This window comes from Cupressus sempervirens, chromosome 10 (assembly GCF_028749045.1).
Source record: "Cupressus sempervirens isolate cs-2001-9-10 chromosome 10, ASM2874904v1, whole genome shotgun sequence".
NCBI classification, from domain to species: Eukaryota; Viridiplantae; Streptophyta; class Pinopsida; order Cupressales; family Cupressaceae; genus Cupressus; species Cupressus sempervirens.
The window spans coordinates 86,154,494-86,179,582 of record NC_143127.1 but is presented as its reverse complement, the minus strand read 5'-3'; the positions used below and the strand labels follow the sequence as shown (position 1 = coordinate 86,179,582).

The 25,089-nt window shown below is 37.1% G+C and overlaps 1 protein-coding gene across 1 annotated transcript in view; it reads right to left on the bottom strand.

Annotated features, from left to right (window-relative positions):
• Positions 1–17,641: 17,641 nt before the first annotated feature.
• LOC149532700 (small ribosomal subunit biogenesis GTPase RsgA 1, mitochondrial-like) overlaps positions 17,642–25,089 on the bottom strand; it is a 103,374-nt gene continuing 95,926 nt past the window's right edge. The window contains exons 3-5 of the mRNA XM_089804104.1: positions 20,974–21,171; positions 20,567–20,757; positions 17,642–18,329 (exon numbers count right to left, since the gene is read on the bottom strand). Of these exons, the coding sequence (XP_089660230.1) occupies positions 18,197–18,329; positions 20,567–20,757; positions 20,974–21,171 (522 nt within the window). The 3' untranslated portion in view covers positions 17,642–18,196. The remainder of the gene's footprint in view (positions 18,330–20,566; positions 20,758–20,973; positions 21,172–25,089) is intronic.

Here is a 25,089-nt window from a genome sequence, read left to right as displayed (position 1 = left end):
GATAGTTGAGGTCTAACTAATAAAAAAGTCTATCAACTTTCTCATAGAACAAAACTATTTTTCCATAATCATTTTTTTAACCAGTGTAAACTTGTAGGTGAGTTGGTTTGTGCCTTGAGGTTTACTTCCTTGAGGTCACAAGTTCAACTCCCCTTCGTACTGGAGAATGGTTGTAGGCCAGTTTTCCTTATGGGAGTTTCATGCCAAGTACCTACTCTGTTGGCTTGGGGTACAGAACTAGACTTTTCCCCTAAAGTTTTTATCTGTGAGGCCACCCTGGTTACCTTGTTTTGTCGGGTGACCTATTTCAACTAAGGTTTGTTGTTATTTTGTTCGAACTTCATTGAAAATTATTTGATCTGTAAAAGGTTTTAGGCACCCTTCAAAACCTATTTTCTTTAATCAAAAACATTAAGTGTTAATTGTATAACACTTGAGTGTTTAGCTTGAATATGTTTTGAACAATATTGAAGGACATCAAATAAGATAATTAAATGATGTTAAGCATACCATATGCTCATTATAATTTCATTATTGACATCAATGACAACAATCAAAGACCAAATGCCAAGGGTTCAACAATTTTGTACTAAAACACTTCAAGAGTCAACCACATATCAAAAGTGTACATTACTTTCCTAATCACTCACCACATATCAACAATACACTCACACAGATACACACACACACACACACACACACATGTACGCATAGATATATATGTACACACACACACACACATATATAATGTATCTCAGCTGTTGGTATTTATAGTTGTAGGCTAGAGTTATTTTTGGCATGGCCACTAATACTATTATCTCTAGTGTGTTCTACTTTGAGCTTATGTTGATATCATTGATCTCTCCACATATTAGTTGATATCGTTGATCTCTCCATATATTAGTTGAGATATTACTCATTCTTATTATTATATGTTGCATACTTGGATTATGAGGCATTTATGTTCTTTTGGGCAACTACATGTTTGTTGGCTTCTCTTTGACATTAATAATGGATTTCTTGTTATCTTTGTCATCTATGACTAAGATCCTTCATTTATGATCAAACTCTCCTCTCAAATATCTTGGTTATACATGGAAGGTACAGACTTATGATGTTGTGACTATTACAAAGTTGTCTTGTATTTACTAATCCTAACATAGATATGCTTTCTTTCTTGATAGTTGCTATCCATTAGATCTTTTCAATGGGGATGCTAGATATAATCTAAATTATCTCTTTGATTAAGGACTCTGGGGGAACTCTTGGTCATCTAGCTTTGCATGGTTGTGAGTCATTTCCACAAGCTTGTCTTTTTAAACGTAGATATTATTCTATTCAAATGGGTAATTTTGAGACATAGGGGTTGATAAATTCTACTAGGATTAAAGTTTTTCTATATTTTACTGCTAAAATAATTTGTTAGTGTTTGATGTCATTGAGAAGTTTGATTTTATTAGTTAATATGGGAGATATTCAATGTTTAGTTTATGTAATTCTTACAATAGGTATATATCATACTACACTCATGAAATAATTTTCACACAAATTAACATTTGATTCTGCGTCAAACACCGCTCTATCAAATTTAATTAGAAAAACATTAATCTTTTCGTTTTAATAGTACCAAACAAGGTGGATTCAAACTCTTTGGCAAGTGCATGATGATTTCTTGTTACTTTGACTACTTTTTTTAGGGAAAATTTTGAGATGTTTAAAGGTTAAGTTTGGGCTAAAAGGAAGGACTATGACACCTATTAAAAGGTGGATGTACAAAAGTGATGAATCAAATCCAAAATGTTTTATAAAATTTCTAGAAAGATATGCCGTTTCCAAGTCCTCCTCAATAATCCAAGGCAAGTTTAAGAGAAGGTATACCTTCTAAAAGTCCCTAATTATAAAGGACAATCTAAGATAGATCAAAATATAGAACATTTTGTTCTGAGCAGCACTAGGGGTTTCCTTCCCTACTCTTTTTCCCCCAATGTGTGCACTTTGAATGGTGAAATTTTTAACTATTTGAAAATAAATAAACTAAAATGGTGGCTTTTTCATTTATCAATAAAAAAAAAAGGATTTGGATAAGTTCAAAAGAAAATCAAAGATTAACTTGTTATTTCTAATGTCAAAGTCATTTGATATTTTCTAACAAAAAAATAGGAAGAAAATGTCTGAAGTCTTTTTTATAGCCGGAAAAGAAAATTAACAGACAAGAAAAAGTTGTTTCTGACGGCAAAGATCCCACATAAAGCCTATAGACTTAGAAATATGGTACATATCAAAAAGAAGATAATTTTGTTTGACTAACCCCATGTCCCCATGTGACCACTTAACTCCAATTTCTACTTAATTTTAAGGAACCAAAGTGTTCTCATGCATAATTTGAGTAATCAAAAAAGGATTAAATATAATGAATCTGCACCTATTTTAGAGGAGTAGCAACCGCTTAAAATATGAAAATAAGCATTGAAAAAAGGGGGGTTGGGGAACAAGCAACCACTAGTAATTGGGAAAATAATATGTGGCTCCACAATTTGTTTTCCCTCCCTTTATTGGTCTTCATATTTTTCTTCAAAACACTTTTGTTAATGATTTTATTTTAAAATAATTTTTAGGACACCTGCTAAGAAATTAGACAACTAAAATTCATAAGCATAGAGCCACCCTCTCCATAAATAACTGCTAAAAATATGGAGCAGCAGTTGCTAGACAAAATAAGCTTAGCAGTTGCATGGGGACCTACCTTAATAGGTGCGTATTACATGATGTTGACTCAAAAATGTTGAGTAGCTTTAATGTTCGATAGTAAACATAATAAGATGATGTGATGAACAGAACAAATTATGAAGTCAAGAAACTTTGACAAATTAAATAAATAGTGTGAGCATTTGATGATTGTTGCATGCAAGTCCATTCTACATTATGTTGTTTAGAAAAACTAGAACATTAGTAAACTATTTACAGCACATGCCTTGTACAAGCATCCAATCTTTACTTTTATTAATCCTCAATCATCAAATATGTATCTTCTTTGTTGAAGATTAAAGCTATAATATCTTTATCTCTAGTTTTATAAAATAGAAATATGTTTGTTATGACTGTTATGGTCATCTTCAGCTAAAAGAGACATTTGTGAGAATATTTAAGAATTATATTATGTAAAAAGATGTATCATATGTCATGAAGAGGCATGCGTATGGAAATATGAGGTGTTGAATATTTGAAAATATGAAAGGTTTTGTATTAGAAATTTGAAGAGATCTTCATGTGTAATTTGAAGAGTCTCATTTTCAATGTATTGATGTGATTGCTCAGTTTATTGTTGGCAATCAAGCAAAAGTCTTGTACATGAGCATTTTATTATCAGTAAAAGAGATATTTTGCTAGTGTGGTTGGGTTTTTCCCTTCAAGTGGAAGGGTTTTCCCAGGATAAATTTTGTGTGTCTTTTGTGCATTTTATTTACTTTGTCTTGTAATGTCCTCATCTTTTTAGCCTCTCAATGGAGTTCTTAAATTTTACATTCTCTGAAGGCTGAGTGGAGAAATACAGAGAAATTGATTAAATTAATTTCTTATAAAGTCATTAAATAAATTAAAATTAAAAAGTGATTTTATATTTTATTAATTTAATTAAAAGTGACAAAAGTTAAATAAATAAATTAAAAGAGTCTTCTAGGAGGAATTAAATATTATTTTATTTCTTCTAGAAGGAGGTCCACCTCTTGGAGGAAAAGAATAAATAGAGAGGGAAGCCTCATTGTTGGACATTGAATCTATCGTCATCTACTTCACCTAATAACTAGTGGAGCCAAGGGTTTTTGCAGTTGCTACGTTGGTCATTGGGAATGAACAATCCCATTGATTTTTATAACTGAGGTGGTGAAATATCCTCTGAAGGGTTACAACTATTGGAGAAGACAAATCAGTCTTTTCATTGTGCCAAATGTGTGGCCTAGGGTCAGATTTGTGGAGTAAGATTTAAGGAATAAATCGAATATTGCTATAGTAACCTTGCTTCAATATCATTGCCACAATAATGCTACTATAGTATCGTTGCTATAGTTATTTTCTATAGTGTCGTCGCTGCTACAGTGACTCACTATAAAATCCAAATTTCTTAAGCAATTTATAGGTTCCTATCCATTTCATTTTGCATTGCATGGAGGATAGATTTGAATATCTTAGGTCGTGTAAGAATTTAAAAATCAATTGTGAGGTATTGTAATCCGATTTATATCAAAGTTTTACATCAACATTTGTTATAAGGGATTAGGATATCATCCAAAATCGTAGGTCTTGTCGTAATGTCTTATTATTGTAGATGCATATTTTCTCATTTGTAGTCAATGCCTATATATTTCAAAAAAATACAAAAATACTTGCATCTTTATTGTTGGTTGTTTGGAGTTTCACAAATGTATCAATTCAAGTTTGGCATTTAGACAAAACTGGATTTAGATCAATGATGTATTCCTTGTGTGCAAAGTGTTTGACGAAATTCTCAGGTTAAGAAATCAAAAAATTAAAATCAAAATTGCAAGGGATATTACATTGGTATCAAAGCGAAATCATGTCATCCTGAGGGTTTAGCAATCACATGCAGACGCCTGAGGTTGGCTCTCATAGATTTTACACTCACAAACCAGCTTTGTTTGACAGGTAACAAGAATTTGACAGGCAATCAGATGCCATGGGTGCCAAGCAAAATGGTAGCCTACCTAGAGGCAATAGGAATGAGGATCAAAAAACAAGGGAATTTTTCTGAGCAATGGTTACAAGACAGGATCAGATGGATTGGGCTTTACGGGAACTCACCACCATGGTTGAGCACATGAACCCACAGGACGGACAAATGAGGAGCAAGGGGATAACAGGAGTGTAGTTTGATCATAGGACGCACTCCAGGATAGCAGACAGGCCTACTCATTCTACCTTCATGAGAGATGAGCCTGAGATAGCACCTACCAAAGAAATAGGAGAGGAGACGTCGCACATATCCTCATGGTTGTGAATGACGAATGGGATTTATTAGCTCCATAGGTGTGAGGGAGGATGACATTCAAGTGGTTTGTGAACCTGGGGAGAAAGCATTACATGGCAGTGAGACAAGATAGGAGACCTCATGGCAAGGATAATGAATTAAAGCATGCGACAAGAAAGCTTTCCTTGACTACATTTAATGGTAGTAGCAGAATGATAATGCAAGCTTCGATTCACAAACTTGATACCTTCTTAGCACTGAGACCTATGACGCAATAAAATATGTCACGTTACATTTAGAGGGAGTTACACATGATTGGTTGTACCATGGGATTGTTACCGTTCAGCATAACCATGTGACTTCATATCAGGACTTCGTGGACATGTTGGTAAAGAGGTTTAATAAGATCCAAAAGTCTACTTCGAGGAGTTGGCACAATTGAGACAGACAGGCAAATTAGAGTATTTAATTAGTGACTTCCAAAGGCTATCCATTATGGTGTTAAATATCTCAGATAGGAGATTGATTGTCTTGTTCATTGAGGGATTATCTTAACCACTAAAGGGTAAGGTAAAAGCCTTTGATCCATTCAATTTGCAAGAAGCGATTGAGAAGGCTAGAAGTATGGAACAAAGCAGCCCCAATAAATAAATTTCAATCAAAGGGTGCATCATCTAGCAGAGACAAAAAACCATTCTTCAAAAAATCTGAGACGAATGAAAAAAAGGCTGAAAATAAAGATAAATCATTTATTCCCTTGGATAGAGAGATATTGAATGTTTTTAGGAAGAAAAAACTCATATTTTATTGCAAAAGACCCTGTGATGTGAACCATGACTATCCTTTGAGGCCAAAGGGGAAAGCGAACAGGGTTATGTGGGTTTATTATGAGGATTATGATTCTGAATCTGAAAATTCGAACCAGCAATCTAAAAATGAGGAATCAATCGAAGAAAATGAAGGCACAGATGATAAAAAGTTGAACAAAATTGTTGTAGGTGATGAGAAGAATGAGGGTAGACTTAAGGAGGCATGTCTCACTAGTGTACAACAAGAAGGATCATTTAGGATGAGAGGGGTATTGGTTGGTCAACTAGTTATCACTTTGCTTGATACAGGTGCTACTCACAATTTTATTAATTTCAGGTTGATTGAGAGGCGTGGGATACATACAGAGCAGTTTGAAGGTTTGAGAGTGAGGGTAGCTAATGCTACATCCTAAAATGTGACAGGAAGATTACAAGTCTACCTCTAAAGATCAACAACTTTGATTTCAAAGCAGATTTTTATGTTGTAAACATGGGTGATACAAATTTAGTTCCTAGCATGACTTGGCTACACAATATTGGAGAGTTAACTCTCAATTTGAGAGATATGGAGATGAAGTTTCAGTCATAAGGGAAGACCCATATACTTAAGGTCATTCGTGAAAATGGATTTAGGATGATGTCTTGCAGATGCGTGGAGAGCTTGTTGAGACATGACTTGGATGAGTGGGAAGCCTGTTGCACTTTACTGCTATCACAATGGCAGCAAAAATTAGAATATCACCTAGACATACAAGAACTAAGAATCAAGTACTACAAGGTTTTTAGTGACATGCCACCATGTAGACCTCCAGATAAAGGTATTGAGCATATTATTGAGTTAGAGGAGGGTGCTAAACCCATTATGATCACACCCTACAGGCATCCAAAGAAACTGAAGGATGAGATCGAGAAAACCATCAAGGAACTACTTGCTATGGGGCACATTAGACAAAGTAAGTCTCCTTTCGCTTCTTCTGTGGTTTTGGTGAAGAAGAAAGATGACACTCTTAAGATGTGCATAGATTACAAGCCCCTGAATAGGAAGACTATCAAAAACAGGTACCCTGTCCCATAGATTGATGAGTTATTAAATGAGCTACATTGAACATGTTTCTTCTCCAAAATTGATCTGAGATCAAGCTATCATCAAATCCAAGGCAGAGAGCGGGATATAGAGAAGACAACATTCAAGTGTCATTGTGGTCATTTTGAGTTTGTAGTTATGTCATTTGGGCTAACTAATGCTCCAACTATTTTTCAATCCATGATGACTAGGGTCTTTCAACCTCAGTTGAGGAAATTTGTGTTAGTCTTCTTTGATGACATCCTAGTGTATAGTAGAACATGGGATGAGCATATGCGGCACTTAGACACTATATTAAGCATTCTAAGCAGGGAGTCCTTGTATACAAAGGAGTCCAAATGTGATTTGGGATTATCAGAGTTATTATATCTGGGTCACATTATCAATGCTCAAGGAGTATACGTGGATCCTAAAAAGATTTGTGCTATTATTAAGTGGCCTACTCCAGTGAACCTGGCACATTTGAGAGGATTTTTTGGGTTGTGTAGTCTACAGGAGGTTTATTAGTGGATATTTCGGGCATACAGCACCCTTGACAGACTTGACGAGAAAGGGGGCTTTCTTATAGACTCTTGAGGCACAATAGTGTTTTGATAAATCCAAGGAGTTGATGACTTCTTGTCCAGTGCTAACATTACCATATTTTAACAAACCTTTTGAGTTGCATTGTGATGCATCTGGAAAAGGTGTTGGAGCAGTGCTTATGCAAGACAAGCACCCAATTGCTTATTAGAGTAGGAAGCTCAAGGGACCTGAGAGGAGCTTCAGCATTTATGATAAGAAAATATTGGTCATAATGCATGCTTTGGCCAAATTCAGGCAGTATTTAATGGGTAGCAAAATCAACATAAAAATCAACCACAATAGCCTAAAACATTTCCTAGGGCAGTAAAATCTTAATGATAGGCAACAGAAATGGGTAAGTAAATTACAGACATATGACTTTGATATTACCTATTTCAAGGGGACATAGAATGTAGTTGTAGATGCCTTGTCATGAAGACCCCACTTGAGCTTGATGATAGATATATCAAAGGATTGGAGACATTTGATCCTTGTAGAGTATAGATTTGTAGATGGATCGGTCCAAAATAATGATTTCACCCTTGTGAATGAGCTCGTCATTTACAAAGGGAAAATTTATTTGGTGCCAGGGTCAGAGGTGAGGAGGATGGTGTTGAGAGTTTATCATGACTCACCTATAGTAGGACATCTAGGTTTTTACAAAACCTACCGGTAGGATTCATGAGTGTTTTTCTTGGAAAGGGCTCAAAGTTAAGGTGTTGAAGTATGTTAAAGAGTGTCCTACTTGTCAATAGAATAAACAAGAGCATTCTTACCCAACCAACTTACTTCAGCCACTTTTGATTCCTGATAGGAAGTGGGAGTGTTTTTCCATGGACTTCATCACAAGACTGTTGAGAGCCCAAGGTAGAGACTATATTTATGTTGTTGTTGATCAGATTATGAAGTTTTCCCACTTCTTCCCGATCACTACTACGTAGACTGCTACACAGGTGACAGATTTATTCTTTAGAGAGGTATTTAGGTTGCATGGCTTACCTTGGAGCATCATCAGTGACAGGGATAGGTTTATGAGTCACTTCTCGCAGGAACTGTTCAAATTGTGTGGGACAAAGCTCACTTTGAGTGCCAACTACCACCCCCAGACAAACGGTTAGACAAAGATAGTGAACAAACGAGTGGAGGGATACCTCAAGAATTACATAGCAAGGCAATACAAGGATTGGGTTAAGTGGATATATATATAAGTGTGTGTGTGTGTGTGTGTGTGTGTGTGTGTGTGTGTGTGTGTGTGTGTTGTTATAATTCCACTTATCACATTTCTATCCAGATGTCACCATTCATGGCCATTATATGGATATAAGGCACCCAGTTTCATGGATTTGTTGCTATCAAATAGTAGAGTGCCTAGAGTTGGAGACTTATCACAAGAGAGTTAGGACATTATAAAGGCTCTTGAGGAGAATATCACTAAGGCACAAAATTAGCAAAAGCAGTATGTTGATCAGAAGAGGACTAGGCAAACTTTTGAGGTAGGTGATATGTTATATATGATGTTGCAGCTTTACTGCCAATCCACTCTCAAAAAGAAAGGTGTCGAAAAACTTAAGCCACGTTATTATGGGTCTTTTAGGGTGATCAGAAGATTTGGAGAGGTGACTTATGAGTTGGATTTGCCGGCAGAGAGTAGAATCCATAATGTTTTTCATGTGACATGTCTCAAAAAGGCGTTAGGATACCACATTGTTCCTTCTACAGTGCTTCCACCCTTGGACGATGAGGGGAAATTGGTTTTAGTACCAGAGGTCATCATTGAGTTAAGGGAGAGGAATTTGCGGAGACGTACTATCAGGGAGTACTTGGTGAAGTGGAAGGACTTGCCAGTTGAGGATGCCTCTAGGGAAAGTGAAGAAATTTTGCAACATCCAGAGTTGAGATTGCTTGGGGACAAGAAATTTCAGGGGGGGCGGATTGTAATGTCCCGATCTTTTTAGCCTCTTAATGGAGTTCTTAGCCTTTACATTCTTTGAATGTTGAGTGGAGAAATAGGGAGAAATTGATTAAATTAATTTATTATAAAAGCATTAAATAAATTAAAAATTAAAAGGTGACTTTATATTCAATTAATTTAATTAAAAGTGACTAAAGCTAAATTAATCAATTTAAAGAGTCTTCTAGAAGGAGGAATTAAATATTATTTTATTTCTTCTAGGAGCTCTACTTCTCATTGTTGGACATCGAATGTGTTGCCATCTACTTTACCTAATAACTAGTGGAGCCAAGGGTTTTTGCAATTGCTACACTGGTCATTGGGAATGAACACTCCATTGATTTGCATCGCTGAGGTGATCAAAAATCCTCCAAGGGCTTTTTGCTATTGAACAAGACAAAGCAGTCTTTTCATTATGCCAAATTTGTGGCCTAGAGTCAAATTTGTGGAGTAAGATTGATGGAATAAGTTGGATATTGCTACAGTAATGTTGCTACAATGTCGTCGATGCTACAATGACTCACTACAATAAAATCCATATTTCTTAAGCGGTTTCCAGGTTCCTATCCATTTCATTTTGGATTGCATGGAGGATAGATTTGAATATCTTAGGGTATGTGTAAGAATTTAGAAATCAATTTTGAGGTATTGTAATCTGCTTTATACCAAAGTTTTACATTAGAATTTGTTGCAAGGGATTAGGATATCATTCAAAATCATAGAAGGCATTGCCCTAATGTCTTATTGTTGTAAATGCATGTTTTCTCATTTGTAGTCAATGCCTATCTATTTCAAAAAAATACAAAAATACTTGCATTTTTATTGTTGGTTGTTTGGAGTATTGCAAGCACATCAATTCAAGTTTGGCATTTAGATAAGATAAGATAAAATAATGATATTAATGTCCAACAAAAGACCAACAAAGGGTCTATGGGACTGAATAATTACAACAATGGAGCTGACAACAGCAAGAGCACACAAAGGTGTCCGAGAAAAAATACAACAAGAAGATAAAGCATCAAAGAACCAAAGATGAGGCCAAGAAAGAGACTAGGAGTCCTTTCTAAGTGAAAAGAAGTCAATCACTAAATGATATGTATGTCGATGAGTAAAGGCCCTGCCCTATATGTGACCACTAGTAGAGGAGTGTCATTGATGCAAATAGTCGATCCAAGATCTGAAGCATCTAGAATGCTTGGTAGATCTAGTAGAGCTAGAAGGCCTTTTCACCCCATACAAAGGAGATAATGTTGTGAAAAAGGTAGTAATGAGTTGGGTAGACAAGTGTCGATGTGGAAGCAATGATTGAATCATGCTATTGCGGAGCATAGTGGTCTCTCAAAGATAAAGTGTGAGACAGTGTTGATCATACTAGCTGAAAAAATCATAAAGAGAGAAGCAATCCCGAAACAAGCAGAAAAATCTCCCTCTGATCTCATAAAAAATGGGGCAACGGAAAATGAAGTGTGTCTCAATCTCCACCTCACCCGAAGTGCAAAGCCTGCAGATCCGCTCTCCACACAAAATGATGGTCAGTCTAGACCTGGAGATAGTGAGACCCAACTCTGAAAAATCCCAAAGAGACACACAGAGCATGAGACCATCTCTAGGAAAGGTAGCTAGGACGAACAATAATACCATTAGACATCTCTAAAAAGTGCTTCACGTAAAAGGACATCCATGGGCGTAATCCACCAAGAGGGTTAACCCAAGTAGTGGCAATGTACTATCTATAGATGTCAATTTTGACATGCTCATTCAACTCCTGTCGAGATGGGAGGAGATGAATCAGGGCATCCAGCGAAAACTGAAAGGAAGGGGGGGTGGTCAATATCAATCCCAATCAAACCGAGCAGAGAAGAGGCCTATGCATACCAACAACGTGCGCAAGAACTAGACTCAACACTTGCAATAGATACAAATGAACAAAAAGCTAAATAAGAGTACCAATCACAATCACCAACATGATCCGTAGGAACCAAACCAAATAAAAAATGGCCGCAAGACTGAACGAATGAGCACCAAACTCTACAAGAATGATACTATAAGGAATGAACTTGTGACATCTAATGATGCGCCTCAAAAATAAAGTTTGAACCTGCTCGATCGAGGCCCAGTTAGAACCAAGGAGAGATGGGCCCCAAACCATAGATCCATAGAGAATAGTAGGCCTCACAAGAGAGTCCAAGAGAGATAACTTGGACAAGGTATCTTAGAAATGGTGCTTGAAACATTGTTTCTCAAGCAAAGCAAGAGAACCCATACCCTGATTAACTCTAGGCTGGATAGCTAGCCTCATACTGAATCGTGGTCCTGAAAACTAAACTCTTAGATAAGTATAGGATGTAGTGATCTCTATCTCCTGACCCTGAAAGAAGAAGTGGAGATGTGAAGTCTTTAAACAATTGAAAATCATGACCCCAGTCTTACTCAAGTTAACCACAAGTTGTCGTTGATCATAGAAGGAAGCCGAGCCATCAAGAAGCCTATGTAAACTGTCTGGAGAGGAAGCAAGGAGAACCACACCATCGGCAAAAAGAAGGATGGAGATCAGAACCTAGTGAAGAAAACAGCCATCTCTAGGGAGCAAGTACCTCTGTAGAAAGTTTTCGAGCTCATCAATATATAATCCAAACAATGTAGGGGAGAGAGGACAACCTTGCCTAACCCCAATGGTGCTATGGATCATATTCGAGAAACCCTCGAGAGTTCTAAATCTGCTAACCACAATCTCATACAATCTCATATCAGCGGTACGTAGCATCACAGAAATGTCAATCTCCCTAAGCCTCTCAAGTAGAGCCATCCTGGAAACCGAATCAAAAGCTTTGCAAAAATCGACAAAGCAACAATATACCTTCTTCAATCTATGTCTAGCCTCCTCAATAATAGCTCATAGAGTGAAAATGTGGTCCATAGTCTGATAATCAGATCAGAAACCTGCCTGCCCTCTAACCCTACAGCCAATCTGGTCCAGCTCACCCGATAACATAGTATTAAGGGTTGTCACATATAGTTTGGCAAACCTATGCCTGATCATGATGGTTTTGTAGTTCCCTAGATCAGAGATCGGACCAGTCTTATGAATAGGATAAATCAGATGCCTAGACCAAGAAGCCAGAAAACCAGTGTGAATCACTCTATTAAAAAGAATAGAGATAGGGACCCAGAGCTAAGGCATCGAACTTAGAAAACTCAACCTGAAAGCCTTCCTCATCAGCAACTCTACTACACTTCATGGATCTGATGGCCTCAAAAATGTGGGAAGGGGTGAACAAGCGGTCATAAGGAGGCGGAATGGGATGGACGGAAGGCTGCCTTGGAATGTCATAAAGAGTTGTGGTGTGCGAGGTAAGGGAGCGAAAGTGGAGGGCAAAGGGAGGAGGAGAACCGTAGGGGAAAAGAGTGCGCCAAAAAGGATGGGGATTATGGATCAGCTTGAGCAAAGGGATTTGCACTTGGAAGCGGCAAAGGAACGCTTCTTACCACGAAGAAAGTGAAGGTAAGTAGAGCGAATGCAGGTAATGTTGGTGGAGCGAGCCACCAAAGTAGAATGCAGAAAACGATGGAAAGATTTGCAGTCTATATCGAACCATTGGTTCATAGGACAAGTATTACAACATTTGCTGCAAAGAGGCAAAGGAGGGCGATGAGGAATGGAAAGAATGGAAGACATCTGAATATCCGTCGCAAGTAGGTGAAACATGGAAGCGGCCTTGCACAAGGCAGAGAAGCATGAAGGGTTGAGGAGCCTAGAAAGGTGAGTGAAAAAGAGCTCACAATCACCTTCAAACAACAGTGAATGGGTGTGTGGGCAGTGGCAGAGGAAAGATGAGAGGCCGAGAGAGTGAACGAGAGACAAGGGGAGAGGCAAAGGTGAATACTGAGGAGAACATGGTCTATAAGAGGAAGGCGCAAAATGGTGACACTGTGAATGTAAGAGATGAAAGAGGGGCAAGCGAGGACATAATCAACAACACTAGCACCCCCACCATGAGGCCAACAAGTGAAGAAGTCTGAACTAGGGAAGCAAGAAAGACCATTCAAGATTACCAAACCAGAAGACTCACAAAACCACAGCAAATGTCTACCATACATAGATAACGGCCCAAGAACATCCTTAGAGTGTCGCTAAAGTCCAAGGGAAGTCGGATCAATCTCAATAGAGCTAATGGGGTCCAAGCTACGATTAAAAAGTGGAGTCTGGAGTTCCTCGGTTCTCGCATTAAAATCCTAGAGAATAATAATGTCACCAAGAGAAGCAAACTAAGAAATAGTGTCTTGAAGATCAACATACGGGTCTTCGTCCTCGGTACCATGAATAGCATAGTGGGAGGAAGCTGGCGAGAAATAGTAAGCAGCCAAAAAGAGATCTCTTTGACAGTGACACTTATGATCAATGAGGACCCACATAAATCTAGCAAACATATTCGAGTGTACAAATAGAAGTACTGTTGAAAATATCCTCCTTGATCAAACAAACCACGTACACCACCAGAAGCACGAACCTCCTCTCTACATATAGATAACCACTGATAGCCAGTAACACACAAAAGACATGAGCCTCTGTAATGACAAGAATGTCTACAGATCCCACAGCATCACATAAGAGGCCAGGCAATGACCAAAGGGACCCATTGCCATTCCAACAGTTAAGATGGCAGCTAGTGGGGGTCTCCCTCTTGTTCGACTGCTACTGAGACTGTCATTTGGCCTTGGGGGCCTGCCTCTCTACCCACCCACTGGGAGGGGAATCTCTAACAACTGCTTTCAGATTCCTGATAACTGCCCATTTACCGGCTTTCCTCGCATCTGCAACTATCCCATGAGTGAGTCTCAACTCTACAACATGAGCCTTCATGAGATCTTCATCTAAGAAAATCTTGGAAGATAGAGAAAAAAGCTTCCTCTTAGCTCGGAGAGCCTGGAGCCTATCTGCAAGTGAAAAAAATCTGATAAATAGGATGTCAACATGTCCAACCCAGCATCTATCCAACTTGATATCAATAAGACCAAGATGATCACAAAGGAAAGTACGTCCAGCTACAAGACGATCAAGAGTGGGAGGCAGTCCACAAACTCACAGGTTGAGCTCACAAACCCATCTCACCCTCTCATCTTCAATCTTACCTTGTACCATTTTATCAATACTAGCAAGAGGTGCAATGTCCGTGTTACTACAAAGGGAGGCCCATGACTTAACTTTTTGTTCTATTGTCTAGAAAAGAATAGAGAAGGGTGCCCCCTTCTTCAAAAAGCTTTGCAAAAAGAGACAAGAGCCTTCCACTAACTCTGCTACTAACCCTCACAAAATCAGCGAAACATCTAAGCTCAAATCATCAGAAACAATCCAACTTGATGTTGGATAATGGAGCTGTTCTTCCTTTAGACAAAAAACAGAATTTAGATCAGCAATATATTCCTTGTGTGCAAAGTGTGTGATGAAATTCTCAAGTTAAGAAATCAGAAAATTAAATCAGAATTGCAAGGGATATTACATGTCTTATGCTGTGTTATCTCTATTTCTGGGCTGAAAATTTAACATTCTTCTCTTCATAAATTGAATCATAAGTGTGCATGCCAAAAGTGCACATACATAAACACAAATCAAAACATCTCAAATTAGGAAGCTTTTACAAATTTTGAAAGGGCTTTTAAGGCTTTAGGCAATGGGAAGAGGACCCTGAAAAGCAAAGCAAATGATTACAATGTTTTTGATAGTGATAAAAAAGGGATTTGAAAGGACCTGAACAATGTACCATGTGATATGAGACAAACCAACAACCCATCAAATCAAGTTAAACACAACTACAGCCAAGCTGCTAAAAACCACCACCACCAAAGTGAAACAGCAGGTTTCCCCACGATCCAACCATATTTAATACTAGTGACTTAAATGCTATACCTGATCTGATTGTAATGCTTGGGAGAGAGAGTATTCATTTTAAAAGCACTTACATGTCCATTCAAATCAAATAAGGTGCTTTCTCATTCAGCTGTAAATAAAACAAGAGCATAGGCTCTAAATGCAATGGATTATCTACAAAGATCTCATCTCATCGCCAACTTTGTAGAAGGATTGATTATTTAGCATATTTTATCATGGCATTTGTAACAAGTTTTCATTTTCGCACCTACAATTTTTATCAAATTCCATGTGAAACTTAAGATGTGCCTACATGGGGCTGATAACTGGGCATAAACCAAGCATATAGTTTGAAGTTCTAACAATAAGGTAAAATGATAATAAACACACGTGGATGAAGTACATTGGAGACAATCAATCACAATTGTTAGATAAGTATCTGGGTATAATTACATGCACCTTGCATATATCACTGATTAACTTCTCATAACATCTCTGTTTTAGATAACTTACCGGGGGCTCTGTTGAAAGCACAATTTCATGAATCTGATATACCACCTTACACTAACAAAAAGAGACCATCCATACAAAATGGTTACTTCACCCCAGCAATTTAAAATATACATCTACACACAGCACCATCAAACCTAAATACCAATTTGCTATTGCACAACAAAAGCTAACAAAACAAAACAATTGTATCCAAAGTTCAAATTGATAAACTCCAGCATGAACCCTGAAAGAGCCACCAATGTATGATTCCCTAATCCTCACAACTAGCCCCTTCAACTTGCACCTCTTCTACCATCTCCTCAACCCAATTTCTGCCCCATGAGAGATTCTTCCCTATACAAACCCTGGCAGTGAGGGGAAGCAGACTCTACGATAAACTTTGCAACATTGGGCCTAATGCACAAAGCTACCACAAAATACTTGGATCATGATAATGTTGCCCACATTCCACGAGAATGAGGCATTAGCCCATCTAGAAACTTGTTCACATTGGGACAATAGGCATTGAGGCACCCCCATTTCTAACCAAAATTAATCCATCTCCTAGTCCTAACTATCATATTTTGGCTCTGATGAAAAAGTTATGCTGCACCTTCCTCAGAACCAGAAGTTAAAGATTTTGGTGCCTTTGTTTCTGCCAAGCCTGACATCCACACTGCAACTGACATTTCACACATGCTTTACACATTGCAAAGATATTCACTAGGTACCAATAAATGTTAACCACAAATCAGCTACTTACAAAATGGATTCGAGGACTGCTGACCTGCCAACTTACTTCATCTAACATTTTCGTGCAAGCTATGAAAAGCATACATTTCTATCCAGTTCAGCCCATGAACTTTGGAATTTCCTATATATGATTTTTATAGGCTATTGTGTGATGCTTTCATTAGTGAGATAAACCGCCACAAAACCTCAATGCTGCTTGCAATGATGACAGACAGAAATTTTGTCTTTAACCTTAAGGCTTCTTCTTGTCTATTAAGCATCCAAGTTGCACAAGTACTCTCTTTATTGACAAAGCTAATAACTTAATTTATCACCGTTTAGTCACCTTCAAATATCATTTTTTTCAAATTTGGAGAAAGCATTGCACCCAAACCTACAAAGAAACACTTCCCATTCCGCTTGACTGTTTGTCCTTATACACAAGAAAAGCAAGCCTCTATAGACAACATTCTTTAGAATCTCAAAGCAGAAAACTCTCCCCACTACATGTGGATTCCATCTAGAAGCTCCATATATATTTAGTTGAACATAGGTTTCCTCTGGCAACACCCATTGTTCTTCTTTTATGTTCCTCTGCTTTATCCCTTCAATTATTCTTGCTTACATTCTTTTTGTCCCTTATCCCTTAAATAGGAGCTTCTCTTAACACCTGTTACAACGTTCAAATAATAATAATAACAGTACGTGTTTTATATATATAAAGCTACGAAAGCCCTACCGGTGATTGTTTAAAATTATATTCTTTTGATAATGTATAAGATGTATCAATTTGAAATGTGCTATTTAAAAGCATTACCATCTCTTCTCTTCCTGCTACAATTCTAAGATCATCCTAAAGCGGACGAAAATCTGGGCTGGGTCAACCTGAACCATGAATTGGGAGAAAGGTGTGCTCAATTCACTAAACTTAATGATCAAAATACATTACTCGATATGCTCATCTACGCATTGGACTCGAGCTCCAAATTTTGAATTCCTTACGATATATTGGAAACTAAGCAACAAGAAAAGGAAGACAAGAAGAGAAATTGCAAAAAGAACAAAAATATTTGGCATCATAGACATCACATGTATAATATGTTTGGCATACTGTTTTGTTTTTATAAAACATACACACAAAAGACTTAAAGATTACTCAATATACAGTGTAAAGGGCCTGGATTTTAACCTATACATACCGAACACCCAAACAGGTAGATAAATACAGCTTCAAGAGAAAACTACATGTCGCATCAATACAAAAGAGTTGTAAACATTTACAAGCTGGACACCCCAAAAGCCGAATGGCACACCACACCAAAACTGTAACACAGAAACAGGAGAGACACTAAAGAGCAACTTGAAAAGAAAATAGTACCGTGGTATCAAAACACACCAGAAAGTACTATGGCATATTCTTCTCCCTGCCGGGTAATTCCTATCTCAAACTGTTTGCAGTCTTCACGTATGCACCAATAAGACTTCATTGTTCACATCCACATATATTATCCAGGATCCTTAATATATCATGTACTCAGTAGTTGGTATGTATAAAGCTGCATACACAAAAAGGCACACAACCCTCAGAATGTACAAATTGGCAAAGATTTTAGTTCTCTTATTACCAATGAGCTATACTTCTGGCTTCACAACTCTTCAAATTTATAATCTTCTACTTTTCGTTAGCTGCTCCTGTTAGACATCCACCTTGCCAGTACTAGCCATCTTCTAATGCTTCAGCCACTTCTTCTATGATTGATTGTTTAAGACTCTTACGGGATGGTCGGCGGTGTTTCTTTGGCTCTAGTCTTGGTTCTGCTTGTTTAACACCCATTTCACGTACCTTATATCTGTAATTTCATCAAGACTTTCAGGTGAATACAATTCAACGAGTTAAACTGTTAAACAAAATACAAGAAAAGAAAAGATAAAGAATAAATAACTGATGGTGCAAACTACAATTCCAAGTCAAAGAAAGGAACAGAAAATTATAATTCGAAGATCGTTGATCATTAATGGTTGTCAGATAACCGAAGGCAAAATCTATTGCCAATGTTCGTAATAGACAATTTCAAAGTTGATTCACAAGCTGGACAAAACAAAACATGTTTCCAAAGTCGGTTGATATATTCTGTGCAAAAAAGTTTGAATTAGTTCCAATGCCCTGAAGTTGACCATGTACTAGTAGACAGCTAGAATATAAAAAATATGTAACAGAAGAGATAAGTTTTGGTATGACAATGTACTTCTGGAACTTTGGTCAACCAGTTACATGTGAATATTTTTGTAGTGTTAACCTGCATGCCAGCCAGCACTTATGTCAAGAGCTTTTGTTGAATATTTTGGCCATATATGTACTGGGTGAATGTGGTCAAAGCTTTAATCTTCACTGCAAATTTATTCCAAAGAAATGCGGAATCTTATGACTCCAGATAGATCATTATGTTTCATCAGACCTAATTTGCCTCCCAATTTAATCGTTGTGTTAAGGTATGTTAAAACATTCAAAAACTATGAGAAAGCATTGAAGAAAGAATGATGACTTCTTGGCACTTCAGAAAACTGATGGATATAAATATTGTTGCCTATTTACTTTACTTCATAGTAATCTGGGGTTGTGAGGCATGGGTCCGGGGACAGGGATACCATTAGAAATCAGGCAATGAGAATTAATGAATAAGGTACCTAACTACAGTATCTATAGATATGGTCACCAAATGACATAAGTACAGGGACAAGTTCCTTGTCTCTATAGTGGAGTTTGCAGGTGACTATATGAAGTAACAGATAAGGCAATAACAATAAGTGACAACCCTACAAAAGTAAGGCCAAGAATTGGTAAAACTTCACCTATAACAAACTGGATTTGAACTGAAAGAAAGAGAAAACTTAAATGGATTTTTTTCCAATCACGTAATTTTCTAATATTGCACCATGATTGACCAACTCTGATTTGTGCTAACAGAATGGTTGTGATTTATTTTTGAACATGATCATTTCTATGAAAGAAGATGGGATTAGGTTATAATTCGCACCAAACAAACTGACTCTTCATCCCTCACCACCAGGGAGAACATTTTTACAGTTACAATCAGAACTCCTTGAAGCTATTGTTTGCATTAAAAACTACATTTAGAATGCCTTGCAGTGGACGTGATTGACAAACCTTCTGCTCATCCACCAGGAAAATTTTAGGATCTATGTGATATTTAACTGCTCAGACCCCTTTTAAGAATAATAAGTTAATAGGGAAATCTCCCTTTGCAAATTTTTTTAAAGCATTAATAGGCCTCTAATAAACTAGATGAAAATTTGCCGCAGTTGTCCTCAGATGAAATGGGTCAAGAAGAAAAGTTATCATAAGGACTTTTGCACCGTTTCCTTTCCTTCTTTAATAATTTATTAACAATAGAGAATATCAAGTTGATGACTTGCAGCTCTGATTTCTTCACTGGTGAATCAAAAAGGTAGTGGCAACGAAAATTGGAATGTGATGGAAACTAAAAGTGAAGATAATACTCATAAAGTTCATGATTGTTAGCTGTTACCTTAAATAACTCTTAACAGGGAAAAGTTCCATCCGACATAGTTCTACAGTAAAGATTCTAATTTGCCAGTCCTATGGGTTTGTGGTTCAGGCATAGGAGAATGACAAAACAATTCCCCTGTTGTGGGTGTAGTTTCATTGTGTGTATATAGCCTAAACGGCCTTCAAACCCCCACAGACCTTTATGGCCCATACTATTTTAACAGTTATTCACTCTGTTTCTGAAACAGGATGCCCTACTATTTCTAATCAAATCTTCATTCTTTGAAAAAGCAACAGTGAAGCTGAAAAATCTGACCACTCTAAATGATGAGGTCTATGTTCTTTTTAAATGAGGGTTCTCCACAACCCAGTAACATGATAAAGAATTAAAATACATATTCCTGAATACCTCATAAAATAATTGTAACATTTATAGCATATGCCAAACCTTGGGAAGGTGGCTAATCTTCAAACAATATTTTGACTAGAAGTGTTTAACCTATAAATTAATTAGCATTCATGGTAAAACTCAGCTGAAAAATAGCATTGAACCCATACCTGACATCACTTTCTCGTTTTGTACCAATCAACCTTAATTGTATCTCTTCCCGTATTTTGATCTCATCAAGCAACTGGAGATAGTAAGGATACCTTTCCCAATCAGCCTTTATTGCACAGCCTTTCTCACCAATATGTAAACAATCATTGAAGAGACATCTACCAGAATCACCAGATAACATCTGCCTGATCTGATATGCATTGAAATTTGAAAGATACTGGTTAAAAGATAATGCCAATATGCATGACTAGTACGTAGGACTTATCGTCTAAATATTATTAGCATGAGTTGAAAATGAAAAGTAAAAGCACATATTCTCAACAGAATCATAAGAGTATGCCAACTATCATGTCATAAGCTCACAAGATACATAGAAAATAAAGGAGGAACAATAAATTATATGTACCTCAGGGAACATCCAAGCTAATGAATATTTTGTAACTTTTAGGAGACTAGGCTGGTTGAATCCAGGTGTGTCAGTAAGATAACCTCCATATGGCAGTGGAAGCAATGTTACATTCCGTGTGGTGTGCTTTCCACGACCACTTTTCATAGAAATGTCTCCAATACGCAATTCTTCAAACCACTTACTACCTTGCCCCACCTGAATGATTTTTCATATAATAACAGGAATTAATAAAGTCAACTAAAGCTGCACTTAACAATAGGAAAGTTCAGCAAGAAAAAAAGCAAGACTTTGCGCAATTCTTGTAATCAGAATCCTTGTAGTATAAGTGAACTGCATTTCAAATATAATCAGAGGCCCATATAAAATGAAAAATATACATATGATAATAAAATGTACATCCATATATTAGCAAGAACAATAAACATATTGATCTGACTGTATAAAATATTTTTGATTGGTCTTACCCTGTGTTACTGGGTTCATACCCTACTGCCCTGATTCAGGTCCAGGACCGGGTGGGCTTGGATTCACATCCAGGTTCGCTGTGGGTCTAGGCAGGGTTTGGATTTCGGACTGTGGATTCGCCCGGGTCCGCATTGGAGCGAACCCAAAAGAACCCACAGAAAACCTGGGAGGACCCGGGACAGCAGGGTCCAAAATGTAAAATAAAACATCTTTAAAGAGTTTTTTTTTTTTAATTGTTTTATGTAACCTTCAAAGGAACCTAATAAAAAACATTTCACTGATTTAATCTCTCATGTTGAGGAGGAGGATGATACAGCAGTATCTGGGACTAGTGGAACCGGTTTGGGTTCCAATGACGAGGATCTAGATATAGTTACAGCCAAGGATGAAGCCATTGATCCCTCATTTTTTGATGACCCATTTGACCCTTGAAGGACATTTGATACTATGATCATTGATAAACTACTAAACACTTGTCATTTATCATTATGTTTGAAACTTTATTATTTGATGAACTAGTCCATGTTTTGCAACTTAGTAATTCAATGTATGATTTTCTTTAAAATCCTGAAGATAGATTAATGAGCAAGTATTTAATGTTTATCTTTAACATTTGGCATTGATCAATGGTCAAGCAACATATTCCTACAGTGAATGACTTAGTTTTGCAGTTATACACATTTCTCTCTCTCTCTCTCTCTCTCTCTCTCTCTCTCTCTCTCTCTCTCACACACACACACACACACTCACGAACCCACCCACAAACCAAAATGGGGGGAAAAATTTGCCTGAACCCATGAACCCGAACCCGAACTAGAATCCGTCACCAAATCCAAATCGACAATTTAGGTCTTACCCTTATGTGGGTTGTCAAGGACTTAGGGGGCTCAATCCAATAAATCAAGCAAACACTATATATCTGATATTTATACACTATAAATCAAGCAAAACACTAGAGAGAGTTTAGGGTGAATTATTGGGAAAGGTATTGTATGCTATTGAATAAAATATTTAATATTTAGTTAGGGCCCATCTCAAAGTGGAGCATCACACTTGGAGAGTAATATATTCCTTACGAGCTGTTGTAAGGAACACTGGAAATACAGTTAGGAAGCAAATTAAGAGAATATATTTAATTAGAAAAAAGTATAAGGACGAGAGACAAATGAGGTGCTTGATCTTGACAACATAGATCTGTATTCAGATTGGGTTGTTGAGGATATGGATCCCATGTTTAGTGCTCACGATACAACTCATTTGGAAAGGGAGGAAGTGGAATAATTCGAAAAAATGTTTCAACATATAAGGAAGCATAAGGCAAGGCATTCGTCAAAAATTCATCATATCCACATATGAGCATGATCATATGCCTAAGGCTCTTGTTGAGGATGACGCTAATCCTCAACAAGAAGCTGCAACACTACTATCCAAGTCATTATTCAAGGATGCCCACACAAACATTTAGGAGCTTTATTTGTAGACAGAATTCATAGATTGTGAAAGTTGAAATGATGCTTTGTAATTTGTACTTCTATTGAATTTTGAATTGTACTAATATTGAAATTTGAAGTTAATAAGTATTGAAGTCTAATTTTGATCTACATATGAAGAAAATCAGTAGTATGCTCTCTAAATTCAGTAATATGTATGTGAACTATATTTTACAAATTTATTTATTTTTTGATATTCAAAAAAATGATTGAGTTCTTATTGAATCCAAGTTTCTAAAGAGTTCAGGTTGGTTGAACTTTTGCCCAGTTTGGATTTTAAACTAATAGTTGTACTTCACTTGAAAGATGTTTCCAGTACTTCAGCTTGTTCTTTGGGAACATTGATAATATCTGAAGTTTCTTTTGGATTCGATTGTGTAGGATGTTTTTGCATCATCATTGTGGATCACACTCTATAATCCATCACTAGGATGAACATGAAAGAGAGCAAAAGGATTAATGTGAAAAGTAAATCCATCACTAGGATGAACATGAAAGAGAGCATCCATCACTAGGAGTAATTTCTCTTTCATGTTCATCCTAGTGATGGATTTACTTTTCACATTAATCCTTATGCTCTCTTTCATGTTCATCGTAGTGATGGATTACAGAGTGTGATAAACGTTGATGCAAAAACTACTTTTCACATTAATCCCTATGCTCTCTTTCATGTTCATCCTAGTGATGGATCACAGAGCATGATCTGAAATGTTGATGCAAAAACATCTACACAATCAAATCTAGAAGAAACTTCCAATGATCTTATGGATTGTGGAAATCTATTTGTTAACATTGATATTAATCATATTGATATATTTTCTTAGTTGCCAATTCAAGACCCGAATCTGATTCGGGCACGCGAATCGAATCTGTGGATTTGTGAAAATAATTCCCTATTACGATTTGTAAGGATTCGTATATATATGTACAAAAAAAAAGTGAAATATAAAATGAGAGCGAAAAAGAGAGAAAATGTGAGGTGAAATGTATTCGGATGTTGAATAAAAGGGTTGTTTTAGGCCGAGGAGGCAAGAAAAAACTTAAAAATCATATTAAACAATGTAACACCGTTACTAGGGTACGTCGGGACACCAGGACGAGTTTTCGGCACGCAAGGAAAATGGGCCTCATTTTTGGGATAGCGGGGGGATGGCTAGGGGATGGCAGCAAGGGGAGGACGTGACAAGGATGGGTGTTGTAAAGTATACATATAGAACTTGAAATGCTTCTTATTATTATGAAATGATGTTTCAGTTGAACATACCAAATTAAAATACTTGAACATAGCAAAATTGCAACATGAACTAAAACTATTTAACATTCAGCATAGGAACATATTACATACCCAATAGGAACATTCAAAAATCAAAACTAAAAATAGAAATCCAAGTCCCCATTCCAGTGGCAACATGGTTGCGGAATGCGAAGGTGGGGATACTTGGGTATATGAGTACCCGGTGCGGAGACGTCTCAAGGACGGGTACTCCAAGGTTTGGGAGGGCATGTGAATCCCCGTGTAACACTGATATTAAATAAGTTGGACCTACTTAAAACTTTGGCCTGCCCATGGATCCTTGCAGATTCGCATTGGATCCTCGAGGATTTGCGTGGACTTGCACCAAATTCATTCAGATCTGGGCAGGATCCTTGTTTTACACTGTGGGTCTTGCCCAGATCTACACAAATCTGAATCTGGATCGGACCCGGACCCAAATCCAGCCTCCTAGGCACAACCCCAATAACTAAGATAATTGCAGTTTCGGTGGTTACCAACCACCCTAGTATGTCATTGGAGAGATATTTTACTTTGTACTTCATTGTCAAATTGATGAAATCAAAGATTTTATTTGAAAACAATTATTCTAGTGGCGATGACTCGTTTATTCCTGTGTTAATGTAATGTCGTCGTTTTAGCAAGTTCCTATAGCCAGATTTGGTCAACTCATCATTGCAACCCTTATGAATTGACAGTGTGTTTTGAGGTTCTTTGAAGCAGACTTACTATTTTTAGTAAATCAATTTTGAGGGGATTGCTATTTTTAGCAGTGCAGTGGAGGCATAGGTGTGTAGTCTTCATTAGCATAGGTTTGGGCAGCTTAATGGAGTTTAATAAGTTATTAATGAGGCATTTATTATTAAGGGACTTTGTCTTCTTTCA